The sequence below is a fragment of the Prenolepis imparis genome, unplaced genomic scaffold, assembly GCF_030444845.1.
Source record: "Prenolepis imparis isolate NDT839.2.m4 unplaced genomic scaffold, iyPreImpa1.0 SCAF_139, whole genome shotgun sequence".
In the NCBI taxonomy this organism is placed as follows: Eukaryota; Metazoa; Arthropoda; class Insecta; order Hymenoptera; family Formicidae; genus Prenolepis; species Prenolepis imparis.
The window spans coordinates 5,727-30,319 of NW_028141297.1; the positions used below are offsets into that span (position 1 = coordinate 5,727).

A 24,593-nucleotide genomic window follows, 5' to 3' on the forward strand; every position below is an offset into this window, starting at 1 on the left:
ATGGAATTTATTTTGATGACCTCGTTGCGTATATATGTTCAAAAAGTGAAAGTTCCAACGACTCGTACATCTAACGTAAGAAAAGTATCGACTATTCCTGACAAACGAAAGCGTAATAGTTGTGAGCATCTCTTTATTTTATCTGACTTACATAAATTTTTTTATATTATAATCTTTTCAATTAATCTTAAACTAAACAAAAAAATATTTTGTAAACACAATTTTTCTTGTAAAAGACACAACGCGTAAATTTTATTTCTAGTAAACGTGTACCTGGGTATCCAAAGAAATTTTAAATATTAAAAATTTATTGGAATATTTTTCTTAAACAAAATATACAGAGCTGTGTTATACGAAAACAACTTATTAAAATATAACGAAAAACACAATTGGTATCCAGGTATCCATACATTAATGAAAAGGCGAATAAATATGCATTCAAGGGTCAAATTTTAGACTAGTAAAAATTACAGTTAAATGTTTTTAAAATTTTGAAAAAAAATACTCTGATTTTCACCTCTTTACAAATTATTTAATTTTTTATTGTCCAACATGTGATCAAAATGTGTTTACGCAAATGATTTTTCATTCTTGAGAATGTAAAATGTGGATTCTCAAAACAATACGGATAGGACGAATGTATATTTCTGGGTTTCATTCATCTATCTTGACCACTTTCGGTTCTTTGCTATATTCTTAATGCTTTTTTAGTCTTCTGTCCAGATCTAAGCATGCACGTGAGCGAGTTCATCTACGACGATAAAACCTCTCTGTTTGTGTTCCTACCTGCTTCATTAAACTCACAATCAAGTGAATGGAAGATGAAAAAAGACTCTACTAGTACTGACATTTGCGATTTTTGATTCAACGATGGACGACCAAAAACGGAATCTCCAAATTGTGGAATCTGCTAGATAATGAGAGGACTGCATCATCATCAGAAGATGATGGCCGATCTTTGAGGTGGAGAGAAATTTGAATATCCGTGAGCTGCTGCAAGTCCTAGGTGCCGAAGAATTATTGATGCCCGAACCAATTGAGCTGGAAACTATGGAAAAGAGCACCAGCAGCAGTGTGCACATCGGCAATGTCGTGCATCGTACTCGTATCAAGGTAAGGGAAGAGGACATCCTCGGGGGTGCCATCAATGTCATCTACACCGGACAAGAGTCCTTTCCGAGCACCAAAAAAGTCGTCGTAAATTACAACTTTCCATTCGTCTGGCTGATCTATGAGAAATTACATCGAGAAATTCTCTTTGTCGGCGCTTTCAATAAATTCGCAGAGTCTGTTTTCGGAAATTAGACGATCGGATACAAATTAAGTTTAGAAATACTCGAGTCGGAAAGACACTTTGACACGATTGGGATAAGATCTGTAGTTATTGCATAATAATATGTAATTGTAGAAGCTTTTTTTCCATCTTATACGCGCGATTCAATCTTTTGACAATTTGAGCTAACATGCATTATTTATATATTTCGTGAACGATATAATTTTACGAGCAACTTCTGTTAAAAATTCAAAAACGCATAAAATAAATTAATTTTTTAGATCATTAAAATTTAAGGTATGATTAGGTAAATTTATAAATTTTTAAAAGACCAAAAAAAAAAATTAAAAACTCGTATTCTTTTTTTCTTCGAAAATGTAGATTGTCAATTCTCATCAAAAATTTCGTTGTTTTATAATTTTTTATGTTATTAATTGACTGAAAAGAAGAATTACTAAAATTAAAGAACGCTGATATTATTGTCTCTTAGTAAGTTGATGCTAAATTTCGGTAAAGTCGTTAATATATGTATATACATACGTATATATATATTTTTATTTATGTTCATACATATAAGTACATAAATACATATAATTATATATACATATATTTATATATACATATCAGGGACCCGGACCAAACCGGAACCAAAACCGATAACCGTTCCACAATCGTTTTATTTAGTAGAACTGAAACTGTAAACCGTTGAAATTCTATTGAATTTATAACACCGGAACCGTAACTGAACTGTTAAATTATTTTCGTTTTACGGTTCTTTTCGGTATTTTTTTCTCTTATTGCGCAAATAACGGAAATGACGGTCATGAAATCTGATAATTATTTTTTAAACGTTCTGAAACGCATGTATCATCGCAATAATTATAGCTGTGAGGATATTATGTTTCCCGTTTATATATATAAATATATAAATTATTTATAAAAGTATATATATATAAATTATATTACTTTAAAAAACTTATTAATTTTTATGACATAAATAAAAGACACTTCATATACATGAATACTTCATTCTACATAAATACATAAAATATATTTATATATATTCTATATTAGATATACCAATAACTAAATATATTTTCATGTATAATATGAAGTGTTGTTTATTTATATGTCATAAAAATTAATAATAATTTTTTAAAGTAATATAATTTAGAAATTAATTTAATTAGAAAAACGAAAAGTAAAAATTAAAAAAAACCGAAAACGTAACCGAAGAAATCGTAATTTAAACGGCTTCGGTTTTCTTTATTTAAATTTATTTAAATAAAAAAACCGAAACTTGAACCGGAATAGTTGTAAAATATTTTATTAAACCGTAATCAAAAGCAAACCCTAATTTTGTTTTGGTCCGGATCCCTGATACATATATGCACATTAATTTATTTGTATATATACATATATATGTAGATGGATGTTTGTATGTATATGTATAATATATAGCTGCTATAAATGCCATAAAATTATTTTTTTCAAAAACTTTGAAAACATTAGACGAGTTAACAATGTCAAAATTTATAATTTGTAAATTATTGTGTATATACGTATATAAATAATTTTTACAAAATTTATAAAATTGTTTAATTGCACGGTAGTAATATATATGAGAAAATAGACTAAAGTATTCTTCTATCTCAAATATGAATAACCATGCAATGTGCTTCACTTTTTTGTAAATTTGCTGTGATATTGCTATAGCCGATAGTATTAATTTTACTTTTTTAATCAAATATTCAAATTTTCTATTTATGATTCTCTTCATGTATCAAATATTAACAGAATTAATGAGAAATTTTTGACTCCTTTTTTCATTTGATTTAGTATATATATGCATATATATCTACACTTATTTATGTATATTTTCAAAAATGTGTCAAGATGTATGAGATAACGCATATTTGTATAAATATTTTAATAAATTGATTGTAAATTTTTGACATTAAAATCAAATAATATGTTTTGTACCAGTGTGTGTGTTTGTGTGAGTATTAATTTGCGCATGCTTTGATTCTGACAGAAATGTTTTTTTTCCGTCAAGGTTGTATAAAGCTGGAGAACGGCTTCAGATTTAAAAGTTGTTCAATAGAATTTGATACGAATGTTTATGGGGAGGACATAGCTTTTTCAAACTCGGTTCAACTATCTATGCAACAATTTCATCCGATAATAACGTCAACTACAACAATTTGCGTGCGAGACTAAAGCTGCTAAATAATATTGCGATCAAAGCAATATTTAATAAATATAAGACTTTTGCGTTTCATCAATGCTACACGTTTGTTCCTGCTCTTGCTATTTTATAAATAGAAATGAATCGAGAACAGATATCACAAATTGGTAAGTTAAAATATTCTTGCATAAATCCATATAATTTTTCGAGTTTTTTTGTGGAAGAGATAAAAATCTGGAATAATTTTATATATTAATGTCAAATGTATTTACAGTTCCATGTAATTCAGTGGCCATGACTTGAAGAATTTTGCCATTTGTTATATTTTAATAAGCTAAATCCTAGTACTTTTTCTCAAAGTTTGCTAGAAATCGGTATTAATATATTTTAGCGAACTGTTTCAAGTTTTAAATATACAAAAAATAAGATTATATTTAAGGTGTAACTTCGTCAGCGTAAAAATGACAGAAAGTACCCTTGAGTAATGTATAAATAGAATTTTTGTAAAATGGATTTCTTCATTGTCAGTATTGAGAAATATCATTATTAATTTATATCAATAATTATTAATTGACTTTGAATTTTGTGATTATTCTAATTAATGGTAATACAAATAAAGTACCGTTTTTCGAATTTTTTACAAATTAAACAAAGTTTGAATATATAATCATGTTATTAAACATAGATGAGAATACATTCGTGAATTTCTTCTTTTTTCTCTTCAAATTGTTATTATATAAAATTTATTATACTGTATTTCGATTCTAGAATTAAATTTGAGTTGTAATAAATAAAAATATTCAACATACAAAATAATTTTCGAACAAGTTTTTAATACAATATACATTTAACATATTTTTAATTATATATGTTATTAATTGTTAGGATCAATTTATTAATTTCAATTATAACTTATTGTAACTATTTAATTGGAATATTTTTTTCTTCTATATTTTGCACTTTTTTTTTCTTACTCGTATTTTTTATTTGCCAGAGGATACATTGGCGGAGAAACGTTTTGAGTTCACGATCAATTGTCTGCATAAAGTTATCCAAATCAACCCCAAGAAAAATTTAGCCTTTAGTCCGAATTCCATATACGATGGACTTATGATGATTTATTTAATAATCCATGGTAACACCGAGGAGCGGCTAAAAGATATTCTTGATTTAACAAATTTATCGAAAAATGAGTTGTTACAATACCACAAATTAAAATTAGACAAAGAACATTTAATACAAGTAAATAATTATAAAGCATTTTTGTACTAAACAATGGAAACAATAACAAAAGTGTCAAAATTTGATAGCAGACTTTTTATCTATTGAAATGTAAAAACAATCTATCAACAAAAACTTTGCCACTCAGAAAGATTAATAGCGGCTACAAAAAAAAGAGAATATATTTTTAATTATAATTAAAATATTTGAAGCTTGGATACATCTTACATTTGTCACTGTTCGATATTTTAATGATAGAGCTATTAATAAATTTCAGACAGTTTACTTATCGAAATATTTTTATAATTTTAACACTTTTTTATTTTGATTAATTTAAACAAAGTAATTTAGCGCAATTTGGAGTTAATTTTAGATTTAAAAGAGCATAACACGCGCACTTAAACGATTTCGGCTGCTAATATAAAAATTTGAATAACGCGATTTAAAAATGACAGAAGTCTTTTCATCAAGAAATGAGTTAAAATCTTACTAATATTTTCTTTGATATTTTCAGTTATGGAAGGAAAGTAATATGGTTTACCCCTTCTACAGTTATTATACTAACATTTGGCTTAGGAAGGATAATTTCTTAATATCATCGCGTTATCATATTTTGAACGAATATTTAGAAGAATTCAATTGTTTCTATTCTCCTATCCAGGGAATAAATATCATAAATAGACATATAAGACATATCTTAATGAATTACATGATGCATCCTATAAAATTGAGCGTAGTCAGAAAAGATATGGACTTTATTTTGATGCACATCTTTTGTTCTGGGTTATTCGAATTCCAAATTTCAACGGCCTGCCAATCTCATGCACCAAGTGTATCGACAATTCCTGATAAACGAAAGCGTAGAGAATGTGAGCAAATATAATCTTTAGACCATTTATAAATGGAAAGAGAATTGATCATCGAGCCTGTATCCAAAATCGATGGCGGAAAGAAAATTAGTGGCTAACAATTGTTCGCAATGCTCATGCGTTGATATCGTTGTTGTTATGGTTTTCTTGGAAAAAGAATTATAAGCTTTGCTTGACCTTGACGTTTTTATTAACAATCGTTTGATAACAATTGTTAGTTATTATATTTCTATTTCGTATCGATCTTGGATACAGGCTAATTCCATGAAAAAGACAGACAATTTCTCTTTCATTGATATATGTCATAAAATATCATCTTGTAATTTCATCTGTTTTTATAAAATATATATGTATATGTAAAGCTTTTTATAATTGCATTTTTTGAATTAATTGTATCATATTTAACGAAACTAATTGAAAGCTGTTTAACGAAACATATTTTGTAAACATATTTTATATTCTAAAGCACTCAACGCTTTAACCCTTCTGTCAAGGAACGGAAATCCAAATATCCAAAGCAACTTTAAATGTTAAACATGTCGAACTTTTTCTTATACCAAGCAAAATACAATTAGCTTTGTATTTAAAAATAACTCTCTAAAATATAACGAAAAAGAATATTCAGCAGCTGCTAAAGAAATGTCACGGAACAAAAAACAGGAAATTGGTACCTGGATGTTAATAAAAAATAATAAATAATAAATATGCATTGACAGAAGGTTTAAATTTTAGAATAATAAAAACTGTTGTTAAATGTTTTTGAAATTGTTGAAAAACAAGATTCCGATTTTTACTAATTTGCCACTCATTTAACTTTCAATTTTCCAACATTTATTGAAAATATGTTTACACAAATGGTTTTCAATTTTTTAAAATGTCAAGTATTGTAGGAATTTTCAACAATGCACAATATTTTATATGCAATCAGACGAATATATTTCCGAATTCATTGATTTATCAATCTTGATCACTTTTTTTCTATATAATGTTCTCAACTTCTTTTTTTTTTTTTTTAGCCTATTGTAAGGAATTAAGTATGCACGTAAGCGAGTTTCCCTACCAGAATGATAACATATCATTGTTTATCTTGTTATCTGCTTCAATAGACTCACAATCAGGTGACTGCAGGATCAAGAAAGATGCTACCGACACTGACATTTCCAATATGGTTCAACGGTTGTCGACCAAGGATGGTATTTGCAAATTGCGCCATCTGTTACATCATGATGCGACATTGCAAGAAGATACAAACTTCTCGAAGCGGCCGATTTTTCGAGTGGAGAAAAATTTGAAAATCCGTGAGCTGCTGCAAGATCTAGGTCTCGAGGAATTAATATCATTCGGCGCGATTCACAAAATAGAAGTTCCTGGCTACATATCTTTCCAGCACCTCGGTAATGCCGTGCATCGTACTTATGTCAATGTCACGGAAAAAGACACCATCGCGAGTGCAATCACCATGTTTTACACCGGACAAGAGTCCTCTCCGAGCATCACGAAAGTCGACGTGAATTGCAATTATCGGTTCGTCTGGCTGATCTATGATAAATCGCGTCGAAATATCCTCTTAATCGGAGTTTTCAATAAATTTACCGAATCCTCAAGTGAGACGGCCGTATAAAATGAATTGAGAAGTACATGAGTCGGACACACATTTTGAAACGATTGATATAAGTGATCTGTTATTGCAAGATGATATGTAATTTTAGAAACTTTTTTCCTTTCTAGGCGACTCAATCTTTTGTCGATTTGTGTTAAGATTAGTATTAATATTTCGTGCGTGATATACCTTACGAGCAACTTCTATTAAAAATTCAAAAATGCATAAAATAAATTAATTTTTTATGTCATTAAAATTTAAGATATGATTGAGTAAATTTATAAATTTTTGGAAGATCGTAATAAAAAAAAGCTGGTATTCTTTTCCTTGAAAATGTAAACTGTCTCGTTAATTTTGTCTCGATTTGAATTTCATTGTATTATAATTTCTTGTGTTATTAATAAACTGAAAAAAAAGACATAACTTAAAAATGCTGATTATTGTCTCATGATATTTAAATGCTAAATTTCGATAAAACAGTTAATATACTCTGTATATGCCTATGTATAATGTATATATATACATATTTATGTACATATATGTATATCTATGCATCTATATTGTATATATTTATGTACATATATAAATATATTTATTATATATATATATGTACATAGTTTTATATATACATATATACATATTTATTAATTTGTATAAATACATATATATATTTATGCATATATACATATGTATATATAGTAATACATCTATAAATGTCAAATGTTAAATTACTTTTTTTGGATTCTTTGTAAGAAACATTTGGAGCGAGTCAACAGTTCGGTGTCGAATTTAACATTTACATATTATTGTATACATATGTATTTAAATAACGCTTACAAAGTTTGTAAAAGTAATAATTGTGCGGTGTAGGAATGTAATAGGAAAAAAATTGAACTATCTTTCTCTCTCAAATATGTGTAATCATGCGAAATACTTAATTCTATTTTAATTATGATATAATATTGCTATAGCTAATAGCATTCTATTTTATTCTTTTGATAATAAGTATATTTATTTCCTTTTTTATATTTTAACATAATCGAGGGATTTTTTATTTTTTTTTTACTTGACGCACGCTTTATATATGGGCGCCTATATATTTCTTAATATTTTCATAATTGTATTACGATATATGAGATAATAAATTCATATAAATATAAATAAAGTTTGAATTTTTGATATTAATATCAAATTATATGTTTTATTAATGTGTATCTGTAAGTGTGTTTGTATTCGTGTGTATATGTGTATGTTATTATGAATGTGATAAAACTGTTATCTTCAAACTATGAAAAATCAAATGAGAGAACTGTTTCAGATTTATAAATCCACAATAAAAAAAGAGATGTAGACTTGAGAAGTGTTTTTTAATTTCTTATTTGGGAGAAAGATTTAGGACAAGAATTAATGAATTTTTATGGCAAATTTAACTCTAGCTTAATTATTTGATTATTCCATATTTACGATATGTGTCACATTTAAATATATTTATAATTAAAATAAATGATTTAGGATTATTTTAATTATTTTATTTTCTTAGTTTCTTATAACTAGAAAAATTATTAGAGATTTCTTAGTTAATAGAGAATTTTGTAATTATGGGAGCTATAAAAAATTCCTCTTTCTCGATTCACTTTTTTGTCGATGTTAATTAGCATAGTTTTATTTCGTGCGCGATATATTCTATGAGCAACATGTTTTAAAATATTGCAGACCAATGAAATTAATTAATATTTTGAGTTATTTAAATTTATGTTTGTTTGATATTATATTTATAAATTTACTGAAGAGCGAGATGAAAAAAGAAGCTCGTATCTTTCAAAGTTTTTTTGGAAATATAATCTGTTTAGATGATTTTTATAAAAATATAAATTAAGCGATGTAATAGAAAAAATGTAATAGAAAAAAAATGAATTTTTCTATTCATGCGATGTGCTTAACTCTATTTTAATTTTTCTATTGCTATTATTAATATTAAAATTTATTTATCCGATAATATGACAAATATTTAAGTCTTTTATTTTTATGGTCCTCTTCATGTGTCAAATATTAATAAAATCCATAATAAATATTTAACATTATTTTTATTTGACGTATGCTATACATATATATATATATATATGTATATATATATATATATATACATTTTTACATTTTTTAAATTTTTGGTAATGCTTATCAAATGTAGAAATGTTATATATGCTGAGATAATGTATAAAAAAAAATGAAACTGTCTTTCTCTCAAATATGTGTAATGTGCGCTGTGCTTAATTCTGTTTTAATTTTGCTATAATATTGTTATTACATTATACATTATTTTTTAATAATATATTATATCTACATTATTTTTTTAAAAGTCCAGCAATAACAGAATTGTATTTTTGACTCATCCTTTCACTTGGCGTACGCTATATACATATAATAGGTGTCTATCTATTCTTTTAAATTTTTATAATTGTATCTCGATGTATGAGATAATGTATATTTATATAATAATAAATAAATATTGAATTTTTGATAATAATATTAAATAATACGTTTTGATGTTTTGTTAATGTGCATTTATCAGTATGTTTGTATAAGTGCATGATATTATTTTGATAGAAACGGTTACCTTCAGACTAGAATGAAGAATCACCCTAAAGAATAGTTTCAAACTTGAAAATTGTACAAATAAAAATCTTAGAAAAAAAAATTTACTACCAGAGCAAAAATTACATCTGATAGCAATGTTAATTAACAATAATGCGAGCAAAATTATAGTTGCTAAATAATATTGCCATCAAAGCTTCTGAAAAAATACTTGTGAATTTCACGTGGGCCACACGTTTGTTCCTACTTTTGCTATTTTATAAACACATTGGAAATTAATCGGGAACAGGCAATATTAATTGGTAAATTTAAAGATTCTTTTATAAAATTATGTGTAATTTTGTAATCAATTTGTCGAATAGATAACGATCTATAATTACGCTGATCATACGTTCTTTATTCTAAAAGACAATCCTTTATTTCAAGTAGCAGTCCTTTAGATTTTCATTTTTTTTAAACTTAATTTTGTTCTTTATTTTTACATATTTGTCTTATATTACAATTTTGTCCTTTATCTTCTACTGATGCGATGATAATAATCTACAACTTGTTCTATTACAATATAATTATGTTGGATGGTGAGACCAAGTCAAATGGCAGCTCTAGATTTGTACAAAAAAATTTTGGACGATGATAATAATGTACAAAACACGCGGTTTAAATTATCGTACACAAATTTCATTCGGTGACAATATATTCGTGCGCTACATAATATGATATAAATATGTAAGCAAGTTTGTCACTGTTTTGCTACGTATAGCTATAATGGAGCAGCAAATTCTAAAGAAGAAAATTGGTGAGTCGAAATATTTTTTACAAAAAATCAAATAATTTTGATTCCGATTTAATAAACAGATAATTGAGATATACAACGCTAATATTTTTTTGTAGCACATATTATTTTTTAACATACTATTTTAATTTTATATATTTCGATGTAATTAAGTAACCACTGCGTAATGAGTCTTTAGATTTTTTAGATTTGAGTAATGTTGCACATTATGGTACATTATTTCGAATTCTGATGGTATTAACTATATTTTAGCGTATATTACCTTATTTTGTACACGTAAATAATGTACACGGAATAAGATCAATTTTAACGTACAATTTTTACTGCGTAAACAACGGAAAGTATATTTAATAAATACCAGAATTTTAGATATATGTACATATATAGAATTATTGCAGAATATAAATTCTTTATTGTTAAGTATTAAACATTACTAATAAATATTATCAATAATAATCAACTTCGAATTTTGCATTTATTTTACTTGCTGGAAATATAATCAACATATTGTCAAAGAGTTTGTTACATATTTAACAAAGTTTGACTATAAACATGTTAGCAAATATATGTAAGTATATATTTATAAATCAATTGAATTGACTTGCATTATATTTCGTGCGCAATATACCTTATGAACAACTTCTGTTACAAATTCGGAGAGCAATGAAATAATCGTTTGGTCATTTAAATTTAATGTGTGCATGTATTAAATTTATGAATTTATGAAACAAAAAAAACTCGTATTTTTTAAAGATGCAATAAAAAAATTATAAATATAAATGTACCATTCTCACTTAAATATGTGAACCATATGCGATGTTTTTAACACTATATTAATTTTACTATAATATTGCTATAGTTAATTGGAATATAATTAATGTTTTTTGTATATTTGATCTATATCTTCTTTTTCAAGGTTCATTAACAAAATCGTTGAATTTGTGACTACTTTTTTACTTGACGCTATATAAATATATATATATATATATATATATATTTATATATAGGCGTCTATCTATTTTTTAATATTTTCATAATTGTATCACGAAATGTGAGATGACATATATTTATATAATTATAAATAAATTTTTAATTTTTGACACTATCAAACGATATGTTTGACAGTCTTATATTTGTGTGTATCTGAGGGAGTGTGTTTGTATTCGTGTGTATATGTTATGATTCTGACAGAGCGGTTACCTTCAGTCTACGAAGAACCGAGCGAGAGGACGGTTTAAGATTTGCAAATTATATTAAAGATTCTCAAACAAAAGAGAAGGTGTACCAAGAGGACAAAATAATCTTACATTCGCCTCAATTATCATCGCAAATATTACATTCTCTAGCTAAATAATATTGCAATCGACGCTATTAAATAAAATATTTGCGAATTTCGTAGGACACAGTTTTGTCTTTGCCTTTGTTATTTTATAACTAAAACAGGATGGAACACGAGGAGATAAATGAGGATAAGGCGAGAGAAATTGGTAAGTTTAAAAATTATTGTATAAAATTATGTAATTATTGAGTTGATTTATCGAGAAGATAATTTAAAATATATTTTGTGGTAACATGTTTTTCTTTATTTATTATTTTATATATTGTTGTCTCTAGAATTTATAATTCGATGAAATTTAATGGCTATGACTTGATAAGTCTTGCAATTGGATTAACTAAAGTATTTTTGTTTTAAATCTGCAGCAACTATAATTAATTAGTTAATCGTACAACGTTTTATATATATGCATAATAAGTTTAAATTCAAAGTATGACTTTGTCAGCTTTCACGGCAGAAAGAAAGAACTTTAAAATTCTACATATATTCATTGCAGAATGTATTTTCTTTATTGTTTTACACATTATATACATATTACTTAAAAGTTTCATCAATCATAAAATCCATCGATCTCAAGTTTTGCATTAATTGTATTTTCTAAAATGTAAGTAAAATATCGTATCTTCAATTCGTTATGTATTGAACGAGGTTTAAAGGTCATGCTATTAAACATTAAATTCGTTTATGTATTGAACGATGTTTGAACGTAGGCATGTTGTTAAACGTTGGTAACTTTACATCAGTTATTTTCTCTTTTTTCCTGTTTCGATTTTCTTTATATGTATATTATTGATTCTGTCATATTTTGATTTTAAAATTAAATAATAGTTATAACAAAATTTTATTTTACACGTTTAAAATAATTTTGTCGAATAAATTTCAATACATTACATGCTTTTAATTTTATTATATGATTAATTATTATATTCTGTTAATGTATGATATTTATCTATAAATTTTTATTGTATTTTATTATAATTAAATTACTAGGTATGCTTAATATTTTTTTCTTCCGAATTTGATTCTTTACTTATTTATCTATTCTATTCGCTAGATAGTTCACTAAAGAATGCGCGTTTCCGTTTCGCGGTCGACTGTCTGGAAAAAGTTATGAAAGTCAATCCGAATAAGAATTTTGTCTTCAGTCCGCCTTGCATATATGAAGGACTTTTTCTAATGTGTCTTATACTGAAAGAAAGTAATTTTCGGGGCCGACTACGAGGGATTCTTGATATATCAATGTTCAAAAAACTAGATTTTATAAATTTCAGCGAATATCAGAAGAAACAGGAGGTAAATATTTTTGACACATTTTCGCATTAGATGATATATTCTATATGGAAAAAAATCAAAATTTGCAGTCGATGTATAAAATAATCTGTAAAAGTAATTGTGTAATGTAAACTCCGCCAATCTAAAAGATTAATAAAGAGTAAATTGCGTTGATAAAAAAAGAGATTTTTTAGCGAAATTAAAAGTCAACGCTTTGTTGCAACTTAAATTTGTCAGTGAGCAGTTTTTTTAATGATAGATCCTTTAATAAAAAATTAAGAAATTTTTCTTATCGAAAAATCTTTATAATTTTGGCTCTTTTTTTATATTGATTAATAGAAATATAGTAATTCGGCGAATTTTATAAATATAGCCACATATAATTACAATGCTTGTAAGAATAAGAACTTGAATAAAGCAATTTATAAATGATTGCTATCTGTTGTCTATTAAGGAATGAATTTCTTACAAATATTAATGATATTGGTATTTTTGGTTCCAGAATGAATGGGTGGAATATTTCAAGGATTGCTCTCGTAATGTTGGATACTGGTCTAAATATAAATATTTCATTGAGGCAAAATTTAATTTCTTTCGCGCACCACTGCCGTTAAATATGTCCAGAAATCGTAATCAAATAATAAAGCAGGTTAATGGAGTGTTGACGAAATTTGTAGAAGATGACATATGTGATCCCGTGTTATTACCTGAGAATGGACAAACTGATGCTATGATTTTGATGAGTTTTCTCAGTTGCGATCTCATACCACGGAACCAACAGACTGACGTACCAAGTGGAAGTAGAAGCAATCAAATTTTACTGTGAGCACATCATATTTTCATTTCATTTAACTTACATAATATAAATCTTTTTAATATAATTTTTAATATAATTATTATATTTAATTTAATTTTTAATATAATTTTTATATTTAATTTAATTTTTAATATAATTTAATATAATTTTTAATATAATTTTTTTGATGTATCCTAAATCCTAAACAGAACATATTATGTTTTGTAAAGGAAATACCGCTCAAATTTTATTTTCAATAAACGTGTATGCCGGTATTTAATGATGAGAGTTTAACTATATGTCGGCCCCAAACAAAATATCAAGTGCTTTGCACTCAAAAGTAATCTATTACCATATAATAAAATACATGTCCGATGCTTAGCAGCTGCTATAAGAAATTTGTCGCGGTGCTATTTGTCAAAGACACTTAGTTGATAGCCGAATATCCATACATTAATGAGAAAGTTAATAAATATGAATTGAAATGTGTTAAATATGACAGAAGAGATAATTTTTAAAGTAAAAAAATTGATATTAAATGTTTTTTTCAAAATTGTTAAAGATATAATTTTGTTTTTAACCGGTTTGACCATTATTTCATTTTTAAGTGTCCAATATTTGATCAAAATGTGTTTACGTAAAAAATTTTTTATTTAGAATGTGCAATTTTTCATTAAGGCTCCTGGGTGCTCACTGCGGCCATATTGGATTGTGACGTCAGAGGCGAGAAAGCACACGCTGAAAATTCTTAGATGCCATTTTTTAATGAAAAGATATTTCGATTAAACAGCATTTCAGATGGCTTTAGCACACTCTTAAAAACCCCCGAAAACAATTTTTTTCCTTTATAATCAATCAACATCTGTAAAATGATCGAGATATCAGAGTTTGACATGCGGAATGACTGCGCATGTGCAAAGACCAGACGGACTGGGCTTCATAATATTACATTTTACAGCTGTTGATTGATTATAAAGGGGAAAGGATAGTTTTCGAGGTTTTTTAAGAGTGTGCTAAAGCCATCTGAAGTGCTGTTTCATCGAAATATTTTTTTATTTCGAAATGATATCTAAGAAATTTTAGCGTGTGTTTTCTCGCCTCTGACGTCACGATTTCGACATGGTCGGAAAGGAGCCAGGAGCCTTAAGGATATGAAATATTATGTATTTTCAAAAATGCATGATATTTTATATGGAAAAAAACAAATGTATTTCTGGTTTCATCCAACTTGACCATTTTATGTAGTTTTTTACATTCTTAACTTTTTTTATAGATTACAATGAGGAATTGAGCATGCACGTGAGCGATATACCCTATAAAGATGATACGTCGCTGTTTGTGTTCGCACCTGCTTCGTTAAGCTCAGGTAGATGGATGATTAATGAGAAAATTAGCCACACTGACCTTATAAGTTTGACTGAACGATTGTCGAGCGACAATGGAAGATTTAAATTGCGCAATCTGCTAAGAGATAGTAGAATAACATACCCAAAATTTCCTTCACATGACTGTCTTTTTACGCCTTTCAAAATGGAGAGAAAAAACGTTTCTGAGATTCTACCAAAGGATGTAAGAGATGACATCTCCTACATCCTTTGGTAGAATCTCAGAAACGTAATATGTTTTCTATTAAATTTTGATAGTAGAATTATCATCGCTGTTTGTGTTTGCACCTGCTTTGTTAAGTCAGGTAGATGGATGATTAATGAGAATATTAGCCACACTGACCTTAAAAGTTTGACTGAACGATTGTCGAGCGACAATGGAAGATTTAAATTGAGCAATCTGCTAAGAGATAGCAGAACAACATACCAAAAGTTTCCTTCAGATGACTGTCTTTTTACGCCTTTTGAAATGGAGAAAAATCTGGCAATCCGCGAGTTGCTAGAAGCATTAGATCCCGAAGGATATTTCACGTCCGATAACTATCAAGTTGGACGTGATCCATCAAATTCACGAGACCTTAGGCAGTACATCAGCAATGCTGTGCACCGTATTCATGTCAAGTTCACAATGCCGAAGTCGAAAGCAGATTCACATTGCGTATGTTCCATGAATTTGTTTCACGGACGAGTTTACACTCCGGATGAGAGAGAAATAGACAACGTAAATCGCAACCGTACGTTTGTTTGGTTGGTCTATGACTCAAAATTAGTCTTTGAAGAAATTCTGTGTGTTGGCACTTATACTAGTGCTGTGAACGTATCTGAGATTCTACCAAAGGATGTAAGAGATGACATCTCCTACATCCTTTGGTAGAATCTCAGAAACGTTCACAGCACTAGTATAAGTGCCAACACACAGAATTTCTTCAAAGACTAATTTTGAGTCATAGACCAACCAAACAAACGTACGGTTGCGATTTACGTTGTCTATTTCTCTCTCATCCGGAGTGTAAACTCGTCCGTGAAACAAATTCATGGAACATACGCAATGTGAATCTGCTTTCGACTTCGGCATTGTGAACTTGACATGAGTACGGTGCACAGCATTGCTGATGTACTGCCTAAGGTCTTGTGAATTTGATGGATCACGTCCAACTTGATAGTTATCGGACGTGAAATATCCTTCGGGACCTAATGCTTCCAGCAACTCGCGGATTGCCAGGTTTTTCTCCATTTCAAAAGGCGTAAAAAGACAGTCATCTGAAGGAAATTTTTGGTATGTTGTTCTGCTATCTCTTAGCAGATTGCGCAATTTAAATCTTCCATTGTCGCTCGACAATCGTTCAGTCAAACTTTTAAGGTCAGTGTGGCTAATATTCTCATTAAGCATCCATCTACCTGACTTAACAAAACAGGTGCAAACACAAACAGCGATGATAATTCTACTATCAAAATTTAATAGAAAAAATATTAATACATCTTTTTCTTTCAAACATATATGCAACAATGCGATGTTTTTAATTTTATTTTAACTTTATTATAATGTTGCTGCAGCTCATTGTATTATAATATATTTTTCTCTCTGATAAAATATGTAATTTAAATCTTCTTTTATATTGTCCAACATTAACAAAATCGATAAATTTGTAACTTTTTCACATTTGACGTACGCTATATGCATATATGTGTGTGTGTGTGTGTGTGTGTGTGTGTGTGTGTGTGTGTGTGTGTGTGTGTGTGTGTGTGTGTGTGTGTGTGTGTGTGTGTGTGTGTGTGTGTGTGTGTGTGTGTGTGTGTGTGTGTGTGTGTGTGTGTGTGTGTGTGTGTGTGTGTGTGTGTGTGTGTGTGTGTGTGTGTGTGCGCGCGTGTCTATCTATTTCTGTATATTTTCATAATTGTATCACGAAATGTGAGATGACATATATTTATATAATTATAAATAAATTTTGAATTTCTGACATTAATATTAAATGATATGTTTTGATGTCTCTTAATTATGTGTATCTGGAGGGAGTGTGTTTGTATCCGTGTGTATATGTCATGATTCTGATAGAATGGTTATCTTCAGTCTACGAAGAATCGATTTGAAAGTTATAAGCAAAAGAATCTCACGCGAGAGAGAATATATACCAAAAAGAACAAAATAATTTCATATTTGTCTCAATTACCATCGCAAATATTGCATTCTATAGCAACGGTAATTAACAATACGCGAGCGATACTGTAATTACTAAATAATATTGCGATTAAAGCTGTTAAATAAAATATTTGCGAATTACGTAGAATACACACTTTTGTGTCTGTTTTTGCAATTTTATAACTAAATTAGAATGGAAAACAGGATGAGTCAGAAAAAGGCAAGAGACATTGGTAAGTTCAAAGATTATTATATAAAATTATATAATTGTATTTATGTTTATTCTTTTATTTGTTTTATATCTTGTTGCCTAAAAAATTTATATTTTAATGTTATTTAATGGCAATGATTAGACAAGTCTTGCAATAAGGTTGATTTATTTTTTTTTAAATATGCATTAATTATAATTTAGCCAATTGTATAGCGTTTTATATATGCACAATAAGTTTAAATTTAAAGTATGATTTCGTCAGCTTTGAAGATAGAAAGAAAGAACATTAGAATTTTAGATATAATCATTGGAGAATGTAATTTTTTGAATTCTTTGACATTAAATATCATTTTCAATTTCATCAATAATGAAGTCCACCGATCTCAAATTTTGCATAAATTCTATTTTTTCAAATGTATATTGTTAATGTTTCTATTTAGACTATATATCATCAAGAATTAAGAATGTACGTGAGCGACATACCCTACCAGAATGGACACATGTCGCTGTTTGTGTTCGTATCTGCTTCGTTAGTCTAAGGTAGATGGATGATTAATGATAACATTAACGACGCGAACCTTTTTTATTTAATCGAACGATTGTCGACTAGCAAAGGAATCAGTAAATTGCGCAATATGCTCGCAAATAGTAGAACAATTGAGTTAAAAACTGATGCACTTTTCTCAATTATTCCGATTTTCGATGCAGAGAGAAATTTAACAATCCGTGAGCTGGAACCATTATATGCCAAACAATTGTTGATGCCTGATGCGATATATCTGGATGATTCTTACACCACGGAAGAGGACATTCCTAGTGTGCACATCGGCAAACTGCAACGAGAAATCCTCTTTGTTGGCGTTTTTAATCAATTCGCCGAGCCCGTTTCTCAAACAGTACCGATGGACATTGATATAAATCAGGCAAGTCAAACAAGCCGTAATGTCAAACGTAAAAGCTACGGCTCGCCGAGACTTTTAAAAAATCTTTTGAAAAGACAGGATTTGAAAAAATAAGTCTTAAAAAAAAAGATATTTTTTAATTTCTAGAATATTAAATATATGCGATCTTTAATTTAATGCAAAATTTCTCATGTGGCCCATTTCATTATGCAAATCGAGTTTGATATACCTGATAGAGATTAACAATAAGTTTAAAAGTACACAAATTAGTTATACATTATGAAACGATTGATGTAATAGATCTGTAGTTGCGTTATGATATGTAATTATCGAAGCATTTTCTCTTACACGATTCAACCTTTTGACGATTTGAGTTGACATGCATTATATTTTGTGCGCGATATATGAGTATAACTTCGGTTAAAAATTCAGAGGCCAATGAAATAATCGTTTATCGTGAAATAGTCATTTCAATTTAATGTGTGCATGTACTAATATATAAATTTTTAAATATACGAATTTTTGAAATTGAATGAAAAGCTTATTTTTTACTGTTGCTTTGAAAATATTTATAAATATATATAGCGTGGTGGGTACATAATTTTCACTAATTTATTTTATATATTATTTGAAAGTCATTATTGTTTTATAAACTTTTCTTTTAATCTACAGATAAGGATATAAAACAACACTTACATTGAAAAGCATTTATATTATCATTTAATGATATGTATATTTAATAAATTTCGATAAACCAGTGAAAATATACATATACATATACATTTACATGCATATACATACATTTGAATACATATAATTCATATACATATATAAATACGTATACATATTTATATGTATATATACATATGGATATGTATGTATGTGTATTTCTGTCATAAATAATAATAAATTTTTTTTATATTCTATGGAAAAAATATTTGCAAACGAAAAGATGATTCGTAGTTGAAACACTACATTGCACATTATTGTCTATATATTTAAATAATGTTCACAAAATTTGTAAAAATGTTACTTGTACTATCGTAATGTAATAGGAAAATAGATGTATATTTCTCACTTAAATATGTGTAACCATGCAATGTCTTTATCATTATATCAATTTTACTATAATAATGTTAATTGGAATGTAATTTATTTTTTATTTAATATTTCATCTATTTTATCATGGTCCAACATTAACAGAATTATTAAATGTGTGATTTTTTTTTTACTTGGCGTACGCTATATATATATACATATATATATATGTAAATATGTATGTGTCTATCTATTTTTTAATATTTTCATAATTACGAATATCACGAAATGTAAGATGACATATTTTTATATAATTATAAATAAATTATGAATTTTTGACATTAATATTAAATTATATGTTTCGATGTTTTGCTGTGTTTCTGTGAGTGAGTGTGTTTGTATTTGTGTGTATATGTTATGATTTTGATAGAACAGTTATCTTTAGTCTACGAAAAATCGAACGAAAGGACAGATTTGAAATTCATACAAAAGAATCACAGACGAAAGAGAAGATATATCAAGAAGAAGAAAATAATTTTGCATTCTTTACTACCATCGCAAATATTACATTCTTTATCAATTCTAATTATCATACGCGAGCAATACTGTAATCGCTAAATAATATTGCGATCAAAGCTGTTAAATAAAATAAATGCAAACTTCGTAGGATACACTTTTTTGTGTCTACTTTTGCAATTTTATAACTAAATCTGAATGGAAAACAGAATGAGTCAGGAAAAGGCAAAATACATTGGTAAGTTCAAAGATTATTGTATAAAATTATGTAATTATTGAGTTGTAATTGTTGATTTATCTAAAAGATGATAATCTAATCTAAAACATACTTTGCTATAAAAATAATTTTTGTTTTATTTATTATTTTATATATTGTTTTTCAAAAAATTTATATTTCGATGTAATTTAATGACTAAGACGTGACAAGTATTGCAATTCGATTGACTAATTTTTTTTCTAAATCTGCATCAACTATAATTTAGCTACTGGTACTGTGTTATATATATATATATGTACAAAATAAGTTTGTGAATTTAAAGGTTGACATTGTCAGTTTTCACGGTGGAAAAAAAGAACGTTAGAATTTATGTGTAATCATTGCAGAATGTAATTTTTTTAGTGCTTTACATATTTTTTAAATATTACTTTTAAGTTTTATCAATAATAAAATTAATAAATCTATCGATGTCAAGTTTTGCAAAATTCCATTTTTTTAAATGTAAGTGAAATATTGTTTCTTGAATTTGTTATGTATTAAACAATGTTTAAACGTAGTCATGTTGTTGAACTTTGATAAAAGTACATCAGTTTATTTCTTTTTTTTTTACTTTTTTCCTGTTTCAATTTTTTTATTTGTATATTACTGATTGTGTCGTATTTTGATTTTAAAATTAAATATGAGTTTAAATAAAATTTTACTTTACGCGCTTAAAATAATTTTCGAATATATCAATACATTATGCTTTTTGATTTAATATATTAATATGTTTTTTTAATTGATGAATTTTATATATAAATTTTAATCGTAATTTATTATAATTAAATTACTATCTATGCTTAACATTCCTTTCTTTTGAGTTCGATTTTTACTTATTTATCTATTTTATTTGCTAGAAAATACAATAAAGGAGGGGCGTTTCCAGTTTGCGATTAAATATCTGGATGATGTTATGAAAATCAAACCGAAGGTAAATGTTGCCTTTAGTCCGCCTTGCATATATAAAGGACTTTTAATAACTTATTTAATGTTGAGAGGTGAAATTGAAGAGCGCCTAAGACATATTCTTTGTTTAACAAACATCAACAAATTAGATTTGATTTGAAATTACGGCCGTCATAAATTATACTCGCAGGTAAATTTTCCTGACGCATTTTTGCATTAGATGATATATTCTATAATGGAAAGAAGTCAAAATTTGTGTTTAAAATAACAGTTTTTAAAATAGCAGTTTTGTGTTTAAAATAACATGTAAATATAATTATGTAACGAGAATTCCGGCAGTCTGAGAGATTAATAAAGGATTAGATGCGTTTATAAAAAAGAAAGATATTTTTTAGCGATATTAAAATTCAATGCTTTGTCACTTCTTAAATTTATCAGTGAGCGCGGTTTCTTAATGATATAGATTCTTCAATAAAATTCAAAAATCTTCTTTATCAAAAGATGTCTACTATTTTGATTCCTTTTCATTTTGATTAATTAAAATGAAATAACCTGGCGAATTTTGAGAATATAGCTCCACATAAATATAATAATTGCAAAAATAAAAATTTAAATGAAGCTATTTATAAATAATTGGTCTAGGAAGGAATGAATATTTGACAAACATTAATTTGATATTTTCGATTCCAGAATGCATCGGTGGTTTATCCCTACCATTACCATTATGACGTTAAATGTTTTATTAAAGATGATATACGTTTAAATGATGCACTACTTCATTTTTTGCACTCACCAGTCGTATCGCTAGATAGTAAGTCCAGTAAATCTGAGCAGCTAATAAATTACATTAATAATGGAGTATTGAAGAAAGCGGTAGAAGGATACATTCGTGATCCCGCGAGCTTAGCCGTAGTCGGACAAGATATCGAATTAATTTTGATGACAACTATCTGTGGCAAATTTAAAAAATTTCAATATTCAGCGGCCGATGAAGCTGACACACCAAATATGTCGACTCTTATTGACCAACAAAATATTAGCTGTAAGCATTTTCATTTCACCTGACTTACATAATATACATTTTTTGATGATATAATGTTTTTAATTAGTCCTAAACAAAACATATTTTTTGTAAAGGAAATACGTAAATTTTATTTTTAATCTGTGTCCGGGTACTCGATGAAAGTTTAAAAAAATATAATAAAAATATATATTGAAAAATTTTTCTGTCTCAAACAAAATGTCAAGGGTTCTGTGCTTAAAAATAATGTATTAACATATAACGGAAAAGATGTTCGTTAGCAGTTGCTATAAGACATTTGTCGTGATGCTGTTTGTCAAAAACTCACTCATTTGGTACCCGGGAATCCATACATTAAGGAAAAAGTGAATAAATATGACTTAAAGAATTAAATATGACAGAAAAGTTAAATTTTAGAATAAATGAAATTATAATTAAATGTTCTTTTAAAATTGTTAAAGAGATAATTTTGATTTCCATTGCTTTAAAAATTATTTCAGTTTTTAATCGTCCAACATTTGATCAAAATATGTTTACGTGTAAAAGATGTTTCATTCATAAGAATGTGAAATATTATAGATTTTCAAAAATTCATAATGTTTTATATGGAAAGGACAAATGTATTTTTGATTCCATCTATCTTGACCACTTTCTGTAGTTTTTCTATATTCTTAAATTTCTTTTCTAGACTTCGATTACGAATTAAGCATGCACGTGAACAAATTCCCTTATCAAATCGGTAAGGTCGCTGTTCGTGTTCAGACCTGCTTCGCGAATCTCAGGAAAATGGACGGTTAGAAAGAATGCTAACACTGACATTTGTGATTTGATCAAACGATTGTCGAGCAGCGAGGGAATCGGCGAGTTGCGCCTACTGCTAAACAGAAGAATATCATTATCAGACGAGGTCAATACAGCCTTTTCATTTTTCCCATAGTCTTTGATGTGGAGAAAAATCTAAAAATCCGTGAGCTGCTCCGAGCACTAGGCGCCGAACGATTGTTGATGCCGGACGCGATCGATGTGCATGGTTTTTCCATCAGGAGCGAGAACTGCCCTAGTGTGTACATCGGCAATGTCGTGCACCGTTCTCGAGTCAAGGTCACAAAGAAGGATATCTTGGCAGGTGCGAGGACCTTGATCCATACCGGACAAGAGTCCTCTCCAGGCACCAAAGTAGTCGACGTAAATTATCATTATCCGTTCGTCTGGCTGATTTATGACAAACTACGTCAAGAAATCCTCTTCGTCGGCGCTTTTAATAAATTCGCCAACCCTCTTTCCGGTTCAAAGTAGACGCAATCGAATACAGATTTAGTTCAAAGATACACGAGTCGGTTATACACTTTGAAACGATTGATATAACGGATCTGTAGTTATTGAAAAATGACATGTAATTATCAGAAGCTTTCTTTCTTTTTTAAGCGATTCAACCTTTGACGATTTGAGTTGATATGCATTATATTTCGTGCCCGATATACTCTATGAGCAATTTCTCTTAAATTTCGGAGGCCAACGAATTAATCATTTGGTTATTTAAATTTAATGTTTGCTCGTATTAAATTTTTAAATTTTTAAAATTTCGAAAAAGGCTCGTATTCTTTAAAAATATAATTAGTTACTTAATTCTCATTCATTTATTATAGCATTTGAATTTCAATGTTTTATAATTTCCTGCCTTTTATTTTATTAAGTAGAAAGACATAAAACGTAATTTACATTAGTAAGCAATATTATTGTCTGACGATATGTCAATTTTATATTTGGATAAAGCAGCGAATTCATTATATGCATATAAAATTTTTAAATATATTAATTGTGCGGTGGCATTGTAATTGGAAAAAAATTATCTTCTTAAAAATGTTTGTAATTATGCAATGTATTAAAATTTCTTTAAATTTTATTATAATATTGTAGCAAATAGCATACTTAATTTTTTTGATAAAATATTATATATCTAAATCCCTTCTCTATAGACCAACATTAACAGAATCGATGGATGTTTGATTATTTTACTTGTCGTACGCTATGTATATAAATAGGTGTCTATATATCTTTATATATTTATAATTGTATCACGATGTATGAGATAACGAATACTTATATAATTATAAATAAATTTTGAATTTTTGAACATCATAATAATATAAAATGTTTTGATGTTTTTTTAAATATATATTTGTGTGCGTGTGTGTGTGTGTGTGTATTTGTATGTATAACTGCATGTTATAATTCTGATAAAAGAGTTATTTTCAGTCTACAAAGAATCAAGCGAGGGAAA

At 27.8% G+C, this 24,593-nt stretch overlaps 2 protein-coding genes across 3 annotated transcripts; both read left to right on the plus strand.

Moving 5' to 3' along the window:
* The first annotated feature begins 3,600 nt into the window (after nt 1–3,600).
* Nucleotides 3,601–7,172, plus strand: LOC145947765 (leukocyte elastase inhibitor B-like). The gene is made up of 4 exons (XM_083057543.1): nt 3,601–3,628; nt 4,456–4,703; nt 5,344–5,551; nt 6,568–7,172. The coding sequence occupies exons 1-4, from the start codon at nt 3,601–3,603 to the stop codon at nt 7,170–7,172; spliced, it is 1,089 nt and encodes a 362-aa protein (XP_082913669.1).
* A 4,581-nt stretch (nt 7,173–11,753) lies between these two features.
* Nucleotides 11,754–15,467, plus strand: LOC145947764 (uncharacterized). Of its 2 annotated transcripts, none has more exons than XM_083057542.1 (4): nt 11,754–12,023; nt 12,927–13,165; nt 13,647–13,966; nt 15,214–15,467. In XM_083057542.1, the coding sequence occupies exons 1-4, from the start codon at nt 11,981–11,983 to the stop codon at nt 15,221–15,223; spliced, it is 612 nt and encodes a 203-aa protein (XP_082913668.1). In that variant the 5' UTR covers nt 11,754–11,980; the 3' UTR covers nt 15,224–15,467. The 2 variants fall into 2 exon arrangements, with proteins under 2 accessions (XP_082913668.1, XP_082913667.1); XM_083057541.1 differs by lacking the exon at nt 15,214–15,467 and adding an exon at nt 14,171–14,256.
* The last annotated feature ends 9,126 nt before the right edge of the window (nt 15,468–24,593 follow it).